This window comes from Mercenaria mercenaria, chromosome 9 (genome assembly GCF_021730395.1).
Source record: "Mercenaria mercenaria strain notata chromosome 9, MADL_Memer_1, whole genome shotgun sequence".
Taxonomy (NCBI): Eukaryota; Metazoa; Mollusca; class Bivalvia; order Venerida; family Veneridae; genus Mercenaria; species Mercenaria mercenaria.
The window spans coordinates 23,427,107-23,442,552 of NC_069369.1; the positions used below are offsets into that span (position 1 = coordinate 23,427,107).

Here is a 15,446-nt window from a genome sequence, read left to right on the forward strand (position 1 = left end):
GAGGAATGTAATAGATTTATTGACAAGTGTAAGGGTTTCTGTGTAAAACAATTGGAAGCATCATATCGAAACATTTCTTATCAAACAATAGGTTTCTGTAATAAAATGAACAATGTCTGTCTAGTCGAAACTTCGATAAGTGTCATATTTATCTAACAGCATCTACATTTTGTAGTATGGGCCGATATTGCTGGAAAGAATACCAATAATGTAATCACCAGTACATACTTTAAATTATTCAAACATTTTGTTTCAACCGGAGATCGAACCATTTCCGCATTTTACGTAATCTGTATATGTTCTAGGGTGTGTATTGTGTATTATGGGTTGCCGATATGTTGTTTTGTTTTTTGTCTCAAAGAAATCCAGGGACACTAGGACGATCCTTACGATTATCGGCATTAGCTGAGATATTTTACTCATAAACACTGTGATTGAATGAGAACTACTGAAGTTAGCGAGCGGACACTGGCAACTTATGTAAGTTTAGTAATTCAAGGGCCATAATTCCAGAGCCATCCGAATACAAACTGGTTATCGAACTTAGGCGAGGCATTAACCTTAAGTTTGGTGAACATTGGATAAGAATTACTTAAGGCAGAGAACGGACAACGTTAGTGGACGTCGCTTGCCACCAATCCGCCGCCACAGGTTCTCCCATAAGACATCCCGTTTCACGGGCGTATAATAAGTTTATCCACTGAGTAGTTAGAGAACGGGGAGTAAAGTATTTTGGAACTAATTTCCGCTTTTATATAGAAAATACATATATTGAACTAACAGTACATTCAACATCTTACAAATCTTAATTTGCAATACTTATAACTTTTGGGTCACTTCTTTTTCTGTTCGGATATTACAAACAAGACTAAAAGTACGGAAACAAGACTGATTTGGTAAGTTTAACTTTAAGTCTATAATTTATTAAATCTTGTGCAAAATAAGACACACTGCTCTAGCGTTTAATATTAGAAAACCAATCCCATTAATTGCTGCAGTTTAGGTACAGTAATATTCATTTTGTAACAACATCAGTCAAAGGAAAAAAGCTCAGGTTTACTCAACATTGGTGTCAGTTTTATTCACTTATTTATGTAGCATAGTCTTTTGTGCTATTAGAGATAGTTTAAAGGTGTGTTAAATTATAATAATAATATCCAGTTGTTAAGTTTAAGAATGTGTATTCGATATTTATATACTAGTAATTATAAAGGGAAACATCTTATGTGTCACATGTATAAACGTTTAACGAAAGACTAGCTTGAAATAATTGGACAAGTATTTAAAGACCACATACACAACAAGGTAGCATTCTGAAAAAAGTTTCAAGAATAAATATTTCTTTTCGTTTTCATCCCTTTCAATTTATGGAGCAGCACTATATGGCACACAATTACTGATTTTTGAAATAAACTGTCTCATAGAAATATGTATCGATGTAATTCCGTTGTTTCAACGTTTTCCATCCCGTTTTATTTCAGAGGATCAAGATGGAGACAATTAACCGGTTACCAAGTATTTAAATATGGTGGAAACATCCAGTTTTACGAATGAAGATTTTTCTTGCATGCTTTCGCAGGCGTTCAGTATTACGACAATTACTGTAAATGTGATAGTCTGCACTGCAACAATATTTGGAAATATTTTAATTCAATTAAGTTTCTAATTCAGTTTAAAGGTAGTATGTATATTTTCGTTGGAAATTTAGCAGTTGCCGACTTGTTGTTAGCGGTGTGGTTGCTATTATTTATATACGAGGAAATAGTCCCGAATGTGCAACAAAATTGGTATTTTTGTGTTGCAAAACCTGCTGGAGTTCTAATCTCGTACTGTTGTTTAATTTCCTCTTTACTAATGCCCTTTGATCGCTTTCGGACAGTCATTTTCCCACTGAATCAACTAGTAAACATTCACAAACGGAAGTTGTATGTGATCTCTTAACTACCATGTGGGTAATATCAATAGCAAGTCTGACAGCAATTTTGCCAAATCTGGAGCCACATGAAAATACAATTGTATGTAGAACAGGGACTATCTTAACCGCGTGAGTTTCAGATCGTTTATGTGATATGGTTACAATCGGTAGTCTTTATAAATTTTGTGCTGTATGGAATCGTTATATGGAAAATCAAAAGAAACACCTGCAAAATGTCATTGGTCGAAAGATAAGCAAAGATATGTTGATGATAATTATAACTTTTGTCTTTGTAGCCTGCAGGCTACCGTTTGTAATATGTTCAATTCTCTTGCGGGCAAATGTTGCGCCTTTTATATTTCAAGATATAGTGTGTGCACTAACTGGGTTATTTACGGTCTTGCAAACAAAACATTTCGCACTTCATTTAAGATGTTTCTTTCCTGCAAACGTGGCACAAGCATTTAGAAACCATCATCATTTCTACCCGGGCATAGTATAGTAATTCTGACATGCAATAAAACAGAATGTTGTGTTGACCCAAAGCCATATGTCAGAAAAAAAGACGCCTTATTCCCTAGTCCAATGACATTCGTAAAACGCGTACTATGAAATGAATAAATACTGTTTAAAGCAAGTATATATATTCACTTATTGCACGTATTTCAGCGAAACAGTGACACTTGTAAGTATGGTAGGATTGTACTGCCACCCTTTATGCACGTAACTTACGCGTTAAACATTAGTTTATCACATATTTTCAAAGTTTCGGAACAACAACAACAACATGTAAATTTTTCACACTATTATAAAGGTAGACTCGAATGGACAATTACAAGCAAGTATAGTGTTCTGTGATCGACATTTGCATATTGAGTGGCGCATTCGCCTTAAAGTTATTAAATGAAATTAATGTTTTGTCCGAAATAAGTGTTTCTTTGCATATTTTGAGAATTTTGGATGATATTTTGTTGAATTATTGGAGTCTGTAAGATATGTACAGAATGCTAAGAAACATGATTAGTGTAACATGCTTAAATCTATTACCTTAATTAAAAAGTGAAAATACAAAACTCAATGTCTTAAAAATTGAAAGGAAATTCCTCTTTGCAAATAGTAAATAATGGTGTCCGTATGAATTCTTTTCAGTCAAACACACAAACTGCAAATTTAGCTAAAAATGTGACCCCAAATAATGGTGGAGTATGATCTAAGTATCCAAGAAAAATTCGGTCATGTTATTGTTTCATTATTCAAAATGCTACCTACATGTCAAGCATAGATCTGCCATGTGATTTAAGCAAACAGTTGCAAAGAGAAAAAGGAAAATAGCTCTACAGAGCAAAAGAACTGAGGACTATTTGAATCCGCCATTATGCCACTACCATTTTTTTCGCGCCATTTTCCTATTTAGTGTCTGTATGCCTATAGTAATGAAATATAACAGTGAATTGTATCTGGTTATCATATACCTTGATATCAATACTAACAAAACTGCATAGGAAAGAATTCTGTTACCATGGCCAATAACAGGATCAATCAGAACGGAATGAACATTTTATCCCAGTGTATACCTAGATATGTGTTCAAGCTGAGAGTCAGCTATTGCAATACATAAACCCAAAGAGTCTCTTTCTGCATGAAAGTTATTCCCCATTTATGTAATTGTGCAATGGTATATGAACTTCACAGATCTTTCAGTCTCTGTTATGTCGACATAAGCATAATAAAGGGTGAATAGCTTTTACAAAAAGCTAACCTTATGAACAAATTAATGTAGTTCTACACATTGGATTAATCGGAAAGGATGGCATAACACCATTTATCTTGAAAACATAGAATAATGTCTATTCTAACACGATCCGATTCGGCATAGCGGCGCGCTGGAAACGAAACCCGTTGAAAACGGGCAAATATTTAATGAATGCCGTCAAGGATGTACTTTAAAGTCTTTGGTAACGTGTTAGAATCGCATCTGAACTCCAAACAATGATTTATTCAGCGACAAATCACTAAATGAGATATATTATTTCTTAAGTAACTGATATACGGATATACTGCTATATAAATTTGAGCCGCGCCATGAGAAAACCAACATAGTGCGTTGCCGACCAGTATGGATCCAGACCAGCTTGCGCATCCGCGCAGTCTAGTCAGTATCCATGCTGTTCGCTAACGGTTTCTCTAATTGCAATAGGTTTTGAAAGCGAACAGCATGAATCCTGACCAGACTGCGCGGATGCACATGCTGGTCTGGATCCATGCTGGTCGCAAACGCACTATGTTGATTTTCTCATGGCGCGGCTCATATGTTCGTTGGCCGCGATACACAACTTGGATACTGATCACTTATTGGCTAATCTGAAACAGATATATCATTGATATGTCTGTCATTGCTTGTGTGTAAATGATCAATAATACTTTTAGACCTTTTGTGGACACTGACTAAATCCTTAAAAAGTTGTTTAATACTACTTTTTTCATTTTCATGTCCCTTATTATGTAGTTTCGCATTTTTCACACTTATTTGTAGAAAATAGTTTATACTTACATCTCCTAAAATATGTTATTCTAGATTCGTCATACCGTTTTTCATAGTTTTTAATCTAAGAACAGTGTGCATTTGGTGGATTGAATAAAATATAAAGAAATATGTACGGTAAACAATATCAATCCAGGCTGATTTTATTTCGTTCAGTTCAAATATTAAAGAAGGCTTTGTTCGTTCAATGCTTCTTGGAGTTCTCATATTCAATTTTATTATTCAAATCGAGAAGAAAACTCGCGTTTCCTTTTCCCCCTTTTTTCTATACTGATCCACGTGCCCTGACAAGCTAGAAACCTAGTTAAGTTTCTATTTAATAACTTATTTTATTCACATAAAGAATTCTTAAATTAATATTGATGACAAGCTAAAGGTAAATGAAATTTACTGAAATATAATACTCTTCAAACATTCTATAGGTACGAATTATTTAAATTCATTTTTTAAACGGAAATGTTTATGAAATTCAATTTCTATTTGAGTTAATGTGAAAAGACGATCGGTCTAGTACTTACAATGTGTAAGTTATTTAGGTATTTATTGTTTGCTCAAAATATGAATCTTGCGGAAAATGGTGACTTTATTTCTGTCACAGCAGGGAACAAAATTGAGCCGCACCATGAGAAAACCAACATAGTGCATTTGCGACCAGCATGGATCCAGACCAGCCTGCGCACTCGCGCAGTCTGGTCAGGACCCATGCTGTTCGCTTTCAAAGCCTATTGCAATTAGAGAAACCATTAGCGAACGCGCAGTCTGGTCAGGATCCATGCTGGTCGCAAATGCACTATGTTGGTTTTCTCATGGTGCTGCTCAATGTTGTTATATATATATGCCTGAAAATAAATTATTTGTTGAAGAGGTTATTTTAGTTATTTTATGCCAAACTAAATTTCATGTCGTAGCTTTGTCTGAATTTTAGAAATATTGATGGGTATTCGAAAGGATATCGGTATTTGTACCGTCCGTTTTCCATTTGATTGATGCTGAAAAATATGGCATCACATTTAGCATAATTATGTTTAGCCAGGATATTTGCGTAATATTTATTTCGCCGCTTGTGTGTGCAACTTTATTAACCCTTAGCGTGCTAGCGGCATGTGATTCTGCCTTAGCGACCAGTGCCTGCACATCCGCACAGTCTAATCTTTTTGGTAAGCACCCCTTTTACCAGTTAATTATGGTACTGTTCAAACTGGAAGATGGAGAAGTTCATTACAGAAATTTAGTAGGGTAAGGGTTAAACGGCTTGTACTTACAGCAAACTAGTTATGGTACATTTAACAGAATACAATATAAAGTTGTTTTATTAAATTAATTTGTTCGGTTATTTCAAAAATCAATTGCCGATTGATATAGATTATTTGTAGATCGTGCGCCGATTATTACTGATAAAATCAATTTAAAGGGTCAAAAATATTTACAACTATTTTAATACCGTGTATTTTAATATTTGCATTTTGATAAAGCACTAAACTGGAAGCTTAAATGTAAACATTATATAACATGTCGTAGAATGGAATGAATAAAGGTTGTTTGAAAAATCATTCAATTAGTTTCTTAAATGTTGACATACGAACTTATCTCTTACAATAAATAGAAAGGTGTGTCACGTTTGAACAGAAGCGGTTTTATCTTTGAAGAGGGTGATTTAAAACATATCAATTTTCGTTTTAAAATGTTATAAAAACGAAACGGAATATGAAGATTTTCTTGGACAGAAAAATGTTGTTGTTTTTTTTAAGTGCGAATATTTCTGACAGTTGATCGATTTTATTATAGTTTGGATAACAGTTACATATTTATGACAGTGTTTTCACATGCGATAAATAAATATATTGGAAGTTTACACAGTAAAACCGAAACACACATGCCAACTGAATGTACTATGTCATGTATTCTCCGCACACGTGGATATCTCTGATGCAGTAACAATTTGCTCGAATGTTAACATAAATAAAAATGCTTTAAGCGACAAGTTTTAGTCACAGAAAAAAAGGATATGAACGAACAAGAACAATCGGAAAATGCTATAAAACAGAAATTAAAGGTTTCCATGTCAAACAAATTTTGAAAAGTTATGGCCATATCTTAAAAGGTCAATGTTTATGGTACATCAGTTATCTGGACATCAGTAATAAGTAAGGCAATCATCAGTCTCAGAACAGAAGGTTTCAGTGACAGAATGATGAATTATTGAGGATATTTAGATCTTAAAATACATACAGAATTATAGGAAAAAAATCACACATGCAGAAGTATTAACCACAAAGGTATGTGTTATTGCGTTTATTGAAAAGTATTGACGTATTTTGAAAGTCAATGTTTTGTTGAATATGTTGATCAGCTGGTAAACAGGATTTACTTACGATCCCAAATGCACGAATTCATTGTGGTTGGACATTAACCTTCTTCGATACTGAAGAATTTTCTTTCTTGGGACCGGCTTGGTTATTTTGATACATTAACCTTTAATGGTCGGTAGGACACTGTGAAGTGAATAAACATGATAAGAGGTAATAAAAATGTGATATCAAAATATCGACCTCTCAGTGAAACGTATTGATAAAAGAAATAGATCGTAGTAATTTATGGACATTTATATTTATACTCCAACTGAAGAATGTTGACTTAAAACGTTGATTTCTTCGAGGACTTTAAGAAAGGAATGGATATGACTTCAGAAAATGACAGTAATAATAGTGAAAAAATGCATGAACACGTGGTAACGGGTGTTCAACAGAAAAGATCTTTAAAAAGGAAAGAAACAGCGCGACGGAATTTGGTAGATTCTATTTATACAAGACAATGGGATGTGAGATACAGTGCACCGTGTTTGTTAGGTGAACGAATGAAACCGGAAATTAAATTTCCGCGACTAAATTCAAAAGAAAGGTCTGTACGCGGTATGGGATATGTTAACATTCACAGTAATAGTGAAAATAAAAAATCGCAATATAAACCTACAATCAGTCCGAATTCTTACATAGAAATTGCGGACGAGAGCGGACGTACGGACAGCATATCTAGGAATGGTACATATGGATATACGCGTAAGTCCAGCAATCAAAATATCAGTCTTCCTGAAATTATAATGGAATTTAATCTAGAAACAAGTGTGGCTGTCAATCATAATGGCGTTCGTATGACGTCACCATCGACGGATTGTCACGATGAGGACCGAGCACTTGGTGCCCCATACGAAGAACTCCTAAACCAAACAAAGTATAATAAATTTAACCCTTGTCGGTCCCGCTACCGACCAGTAACTCCAGGGCTTTTGGAATCACTGAACAAACTAAAGGTTCCAACTAAAGTAAAAACTGAGCAGTGGATCAGATCATCTCAAAGAACTCAGAAATCTCAGCAAGGACACGTGTATAAAACGGAAAATATAGATACTACTGCAAACTGGATTTATGATGATTAGATTAAGAATTTGATATCAATGAATGTTTGTTAAATAGATAAGCGACTGTCACTTAAATGTAAGTGTTTGGAAAAGCCGAACAATAGTTTTATTGATCTATTAAGAAATGCGTGATTTATACAATGTTCAATTATATGATAGTGATACGATACTATTTAAAGGGACATGCTTCTACAGTCCGTGGTTTATTACACCAGCTTACATTTTAACTGACGAGCCATTACGGATTTTTCTCGCTTTTTCTAGTAATATACAGCATTTTATTTCTCACGACGTACAATATATACGCTGTCATCACAAATATCAGTACGAAAGATTGTCAAGGCTGGTCAAGTTATTTTATTGATATCACTTGAATTTATCACATTTTAAATTGATCATATAATAGGACAGTGGATAGATATTTGTTTTCATAATGACACAGTGATAGATCCACACTGTAGATCAGGGTATGTTGCAAAACCCCTCGGCCTTTGACGTTTGGATAATACAATAATATGATAATGAACATTATATTAAGATACTGAGATTTTAATCTAATTAATTGATATCGCCTTAAAATGCGTTATTTATATGAGCCGTGCCATGAGAAAACCAACATAGTGGGTTTGCGACCAGCATGGATCCAGACCAGCTTACGCATCCGCGCAGTCTGTTCAGACTCCATGCTGTTCGCTTTTAAAGCCTATTGAAATTGGAGAAACTGTTAGCGAACAGCATGGATCCTGACCAGACTGCGCGGATGCGCAGGCTGGTCTGGATCCATGCTGGTCGCAAAGCCGCCATGTTGGTTTTCTCATGGCACGGCTCATATACAGTTGAAACGCGATTTCTCAAACTCGCTTATCCAAAACTTCTGGCTATCTCGAAGATAGTATCAAGTCCCGTCTCGAAAACAAATTGTAATTTTAAGTTGAATTCCGGTTATCCCAAAGTAAAGAGTTCTATCCTTTGGAATTCGAGAAACCGAGTTTCAACTGTATGTATAATCTATGTACAAATACATACATATGGAGGATTCGTGAGAGATTCATGGTGTTCAAGAATAGCGTATCAGCTTCTAGCTGGTATGTATCTTTAGTGACGAAAATGAATGAATTAAGAAGCATTTGTGTATTTATTAACAAACTGGTGCAAATAAATGGAAACGGGTGCTTATATTGGAGCTTTAAATAGCTACAATTACAATCACATTTATGACGTGTTCAAATGTATATGCAGCTTATATATGTAATAGTCAGAAATTAAAATGTTGTACATGTATCTATTTCAATAAGTGTGTCATAAATGTTATCATTAAATTCCTTGATATGCATCATATTTGACTGCGTTTACTATTTCCAATATTTAGGTATTGGAAATCCATAATTCATATTTACTTAATTCTTAAATCTATTAAAAAATTGGGGAAGTGAATCACTGTTCAATAGCCACAAATGTATTTCATACTCAAAATGAAATAACGAAAACTGCGATTAAAAACTTATGTTATATATATCCCAATGTTAGTCATTTTTAGTTGGGAAAGTGGGGGCTCGAACTCACGACCCCTGGTTTCGTTGAGACATTGGCCTTTTATCAGCATTATCTTTGTGTTAATAAACTAATTTGCATATTCATGAGGTATTCGCGATATATTTATACTCTCATTTATAAAATATTCACCGTTGAAAAGCAGCACTGCACAAAAACTAACAAACAAGAGAAAATATACAGTTAGTTTAAGTAAACTTTAGATTCAAACTTGCGAATTTGCAAAAAAAGCTATCAATAATGCAAACAATATTTAGTGGTAGAAAACCAAGATATTAGAATTTGTCAAATTGATGGATATAAAATGGAGAAACATTTAGTTATAATTTTGAAACATTTAGAAATATCGTAATATATACTAAATACGAGGGCTGCTTGAAATAATGCAGTCTTTGTCGCTAGCATTTATATACTTTAATGAAGCAAAACAAGCATTACACAATTCTGATTCGTGTCATAGATTGACTTTAACGTCGAATCACGCATTGTTTATTTATTTCTCTCGACCTTAGCCGTCTTTTAGCAATTCTGGGCCATTTGCCAAGCGTTTGTACCACTTGAAGATCAAGATCAAGATGACCGAATTTTGTTATGGCATGTGCCTCATTAGTTTATAAATTTCAGTTGGTGGTTGCCAAAATCTCTACATAACTAAGCAAAGGTTTGGTTATCTATGCGAGCCAGTGTCCACTTCACGTGAGTTACCAACAGTAATACTCACTTAATTCAAATGTTGTTTATTTCTGCTTCCTACGTTCGAATGATGCCATACAATTTGATTCTGAAACAATTTGTATCATTTTATCATAAATGCACTCAAACCTCTTGCTGAAGTTTATACTGTTGCCAAAGAGAGGTCATACCTTCTTCATAGCCTTTGATACCTTAATTAACTGATGTACAAACTGCATTTATTTCGATTGATACATAGTAAGTGTTTCTCGTAATGTTCCGCCATATTTAGGAATATTTCCACTTAGTACAATGTCATTGTCTGTACAGTTTTAAATATTAAAAAGCATTCATTTCATTCTGTAATGTGTTTGAATTTTCAAAATAACTACACTAGTCGTACATATCAAATTAACATATATGAGCCGTGCCATGAGAAAACCAACATAGTGGCTTTGTGACCAGCATGGATCCAGACCAGCCTGCGCATCCGCGCAGTCTGGTCAGGATCCATGCTGTTCACTAACGGTTTCTCTGATTGAAATAGGCTTTGAAAGCGAACAGCATGGATCCTGACCAGACTGCGCGGATGCGCAGGCTGGTCTGGATCCTTGCTGGTCGCAAAGCCAATATGTTGGTTTTCCCATGGCACGGCTCATATTTCTTATATCTTGGTTTGCTATCACTAAAACATCACAGTTTGTGACAACCTGGTAAAAGTTCGTAATCTAAAGGTCTGTTTATTTTCTTTGGTTTGTTAGTTTTGGTTAAGCACCGCTTTGCAAAAGTAATTCAGTTATGTAACGACGAGCAGTTAGCCTAACCAGTGTTCCTTGATTCTGTACCAGTACATATCAGTTTATTAATCCATATAAAACAGAGGTGGGCGTCGATGACTTCAGACATAATGTCTTTTAACAAGTCGTCACGGAGAACATAAGCCTCACCCGGATATCTGACTCAAGAGCCTATGATCCATAGATATATGTTTTCCCTGGTGGCTTTGTGCATATCCTTGTAAGACTACTACGTCTAACAGTTTAAATAAATCAATTTGTTCACAACTGTGGTTCAATTTCTTCTCACATATCTTTTTAAAAGAAGCAAGGGTTGATGTTACGTATTTTAAAGTGAGTCACCGAAAAAATATCATTGTCTGAAAAGCAATGAAGCGATATATAAAATATCGGGTACTAATGTATGTTTCTAGTATATTTTCTAAATACTTGATGCAATAAAACAAGGTTAGTGAAATGGTAACGTAGCATGTGTCAAGTATGTTAGATTCAATTAAGCGTTTACTCTATATTTCCAAACAATATAGCTCATGTAATTGTTATTTTATTGATAAATAATTAATTATGTCATTTTATTCAGTTTTAGTGACACATTGTTTCCCGAGATGTTGGTCGTAGCAATGGTTCATTTTATGCAAATTAGCTAAGCATTTTTACCTTGTGAACACAAGAGTATTGAAAAGACCTTGGTTCCTTTCGAAAACCGGTTAGATTCCATCATGAGTTCTAAAGTTACTATCCCTGAAAGGGGCAAAATTATGTATTTTGGCCTTTTCAGCCGTATAGAGGTTTCATTTATGCTTTGTTTGATACAAACTGAATGTTTACCTTGATGATCTGTAGGCCAAGTTAGATACTGGGAAATGAGGGGTCAAAAGGTCAAATCAAAGGAAAAGGGTTATTAACATCCTAGAGGCCACATTTATAATCCTATCTTAACGAAAATTGATCAGAATGTTTATCTTGATGATTTTTGTGCAAAGTTTAAAACTGGATAATAAAGAATTTTTCATGTGAGGAAGCCATCCAGCTGGCTTACGGAAGGTCGGTGGTTCTACCAAGGTGCCCGTTCGTGATGAACTAATGCACGGAGGAGCACCTTGGGTCTTCCTCCACCATCAAAAGCTGGAAAGTCGCCATATGACCTATAATTGTGTCGGTGCGACGTTAAGCCCAACAAATAAATAAAATAAACACCCGGTCAAATCAAAGGAAAAGCTTGTTAACACTCTTAGGCCACATTTATTACCCTATCTTCATGAAACTTGGTCAGAATGTTTATCTTGATGCCTAGGCCAAATTTGAAACTGGTTTACGTGGGATCAAAAACTAGGTCACCCACTTAAATCAAAGGAAAAGCTTTCTAACACTTTAGAGGCCATATTTATGATCCTATCTTTATGAAACTTGGTAAGAATGTTTATCTTGATGATTTACAGGCCAAGTTCGAAACTGGGTCATGTGGGGTCAAAAACTAGGTCACCACTCAAATCAAAGGAAAAACTTGTTAACACTGTAGAGGCCACATTTATGACCCTATCCTCATGAAACTTGGTCAGAATGCTTATATTGACGATTCAAAGACTAGGATTAACAGGCGGGTGATACAGGATCAACATGACCCTCTTGTTTCGTTTCCGAGCTCTTTTAAGTCTAGAAGTATATTAACTACAGCTTTCAAAATATACAAGATGACTAAACACCACTGAGGACGAATTCTATTCTTTTTGGGGTCAATGGTCAAAGTCACAGTGACTTGGACACTGAAAATGGTTTCCGGACGGTTAATTCATAAAGTATGAAGTTTACAGTTTTCTAACTTCACACAGTGATTGAGTACTCCCAGAGTAAGATCTCTTTTGATTTTGAAGTCAGTGGGTCAAAGGTCAAGGTCACAGGGACATTAACTAATTTCTGGGCTCTTAGTCACAAGATATAATAACTAAAGCTTTCAACTTTACAGGATAACTTAATGATTAGATAAAAAGCAGGGTCGAATCATCTTGTAACATTGTAGACAGACTTTGAGCTGAACGTGGAGAAAGATGTTAAATCTGTCTTCAAATACAAAGAGTGAAAGAAAATGTAAAGTTTTCTGTACTAGAATTTTGAAAATTCACATATAAAGCTAATACACTCTTTGCACCCAGTTAAAGTGAACTTTACTAATGCTTTTTACATGATTGTGCATTTTTTATAAAATCAATTATCTTAAGCCGATATCAATTTATCGAGTAAAATTAGAAATATATGTAATTTCAATCCTATTTCTATGAAAGATACCACCGGTCATATAATTACTATAAAATTATGGATAAATCGAATATCATTAATACATCGCTAAGCCGTTCAAAAACTGATAATAACTTTATTGGGTTAGATATGACACATAATACAGTTCTTGTATTAACGGGTTAACATCCCTTTCTAAAGGGAGTAAACTTAAAGAAAATCGAATACATACTAATAGAAATTATGTGCATAACTTGTTTGTCAAAATGTATTTAAAAAAAACATTTAGTTTTCCCTCTGAAAAATGTACTTGGCATGATGATGATGCTGATGATAATAATGATGAGGATGATGATGATGATGAAACGTGTTATCATAACTGCCATGATGACAGTTATTATCATCTGCATTGCCATCAACATCATATTGATATCACCATATATGTATTTGAAATAAAAACATGTCATCATCACCACCACCATCATCACCGCCACGATGATTTCGTCATCATGTAAGGTTTCCTATATGTATGCATATGCAGAATTTTCATTGATATATCTTTTTTATGGATGTGTTCCATATTCATACTTACAATATAAATCATGAAAAAAAAACTTAGACGTAGACTGAGTCTGACATTCTCATTATCAGAATGCTTTAAAGCATCTGCAGAGTCAGCAGTTTTAAGGTCAGTTACTTCTTTGTTCTTTTTTAAATGGGGTTACAACTATGTGTTGTTGAAGTAATTTATTTCATTTTTTCTTTAATTTAATGTATTTCATCTACAAAGCATACGCCCTCGTTCTTGTAGGTGCAAAATGAATGCCGGAATCACTCACAATTACATTTTTTTAAACACCTCTCCTGTCTCAGTAACAACAAAGGTGTTACTAGATATGTTGCTGGACGCGGAGTGACCGACCGAGGTTTCTTTTTCTCGAAGAATTCTCTTCATGGACTCTATCTGACATAGTGTGAAATCTACGTTTGTCCAATCAGAATTGCAGAGTCAGTCGTGTCGGATTCTCCGCCTACCTTTGACTAACAAATTTTGTCAGCCCATTTGTACGCATGCACATTCAGCCGACGCTCTTCAGATCTGTTCTTCGAAAATTATTGGTACAGTCACAATGGTCTTAAGGAAAAAGAAGCCACATTTTTTTAAAAATAACTCGTTCTGATTGGTCAAAAAAGTAGGCTGCACACTATATAAAGACACTAGTATAGTCTTCAAACAGCCTAGAAAAATCTTCGATAAAATATGATTGGCTGATACATTTTACCCCCTACGATTGTAACATAAGAGATTCTACTTCTTTTCCATTACATACGAATTACTCCAGAACAAAATGATTGTACACAACATTTCAAAAACATAATTATGATAAAAGTCGTACTGACTTGTATCACATTCTATAACGTGATAACGCGACACCACAAGTCAACATGCCACTGAACTAACGAGATTGTTGTCGTTTTGAAGTAAGTATTTTCAATTTTGTCTATACACAATGTGAATCAATGAAAACCAAATTCCTACAAGATTTCGAGAATAGAAAGAGGCATCTAACGGAATGTTTTCTAAATTAAAAAGACCACCAAATAATCTCACAGATGGCTAATCCACGGCCAGATTTACATTGTTTTGGATATTGAACCGAGGATTTTTTCTCTTTTCCGAAGCAACAAGCTTGGCATTACCCTCAATAAAGAGCCCAACATTTTATCTCTTTGCCTGCCAAATAATCCGGCGGAATCTCCATTACTTTCGAAAATACGAGGTGTTAAAGTTGGATGGGTATACCAAAAATGTTCTGTCTGACACCACAAAGACCGTAAAACAGGTTTTTATCTCTACGAGCGAATTAGCTCAGTAATAATTCAGGAGTGACGTCATAAAAAAAAAGACAAATATCAAACAGGGAATGCCACGTACCAAAAACGCAGCCTCCCCGAAACGAAACCCACAGCAGTATGACATGAAGTATGACGTCATTATGATATGACATTACAAAACTTAAGCTCGCAACACTGGGTCAAATAACAAAATTTTATGATTATGTTAATATTGTTTGCGGGCTGTTAGATATCTAGTTAATAAATACTTCTCAAAATTCTGATAAAAAAGAAACACATATCAAAATGTTCCGTTGGCTATACAACACTTTCTATCCATGACTAAATTGTAACAGCATATGGCCTGAATGACGTATTACGCTGAAAATGAAATAGATCTAGATCTACTGGAAAATGCGAATTTTCTGCGTTGTTAGAATCGAAATAATAAATATATTCATATAACTTTATTAGTTGATAAATATG

General features: G+C 34.6%; 1 protein-coding gene across 1 annotated transcript; it reads left to right on the forward strand.

Moving 5' to 3' along the window:
- The first annotated feature begins 5,929 nt into the window (after positions 1 to 5,929).
- On the forward strand, positions 5,930 to 9,205 carry LOC123546714 (uncharacterized). Its single transcript, XM_045333210.2, has one exon. The coding sequence runs from the start codon at positions 7,129 to 7,131 to the stop codon at positions 7,888 to 7,890; it is 762 nt and encodes a 253-aa protein (XP_045189145.2). The 5' UTR covers positions 5,930 to 7,128; the 3' UTR covers positions 7,891 to 9,205.
- The last annotated feature ends 6,241 nt before the right edge of the window (positions 9,206 to 15,446 follow it).

Bases quoted from the DNA above. Each gene is read 5' to 3' on its own strand.
- LOC123546714 (XM_045333210.2), top strand. From the start codon at position 7,129: ATGGATATGACTTCAGAAAATGACAGTAATAATAGTGAAAAAATGCAT.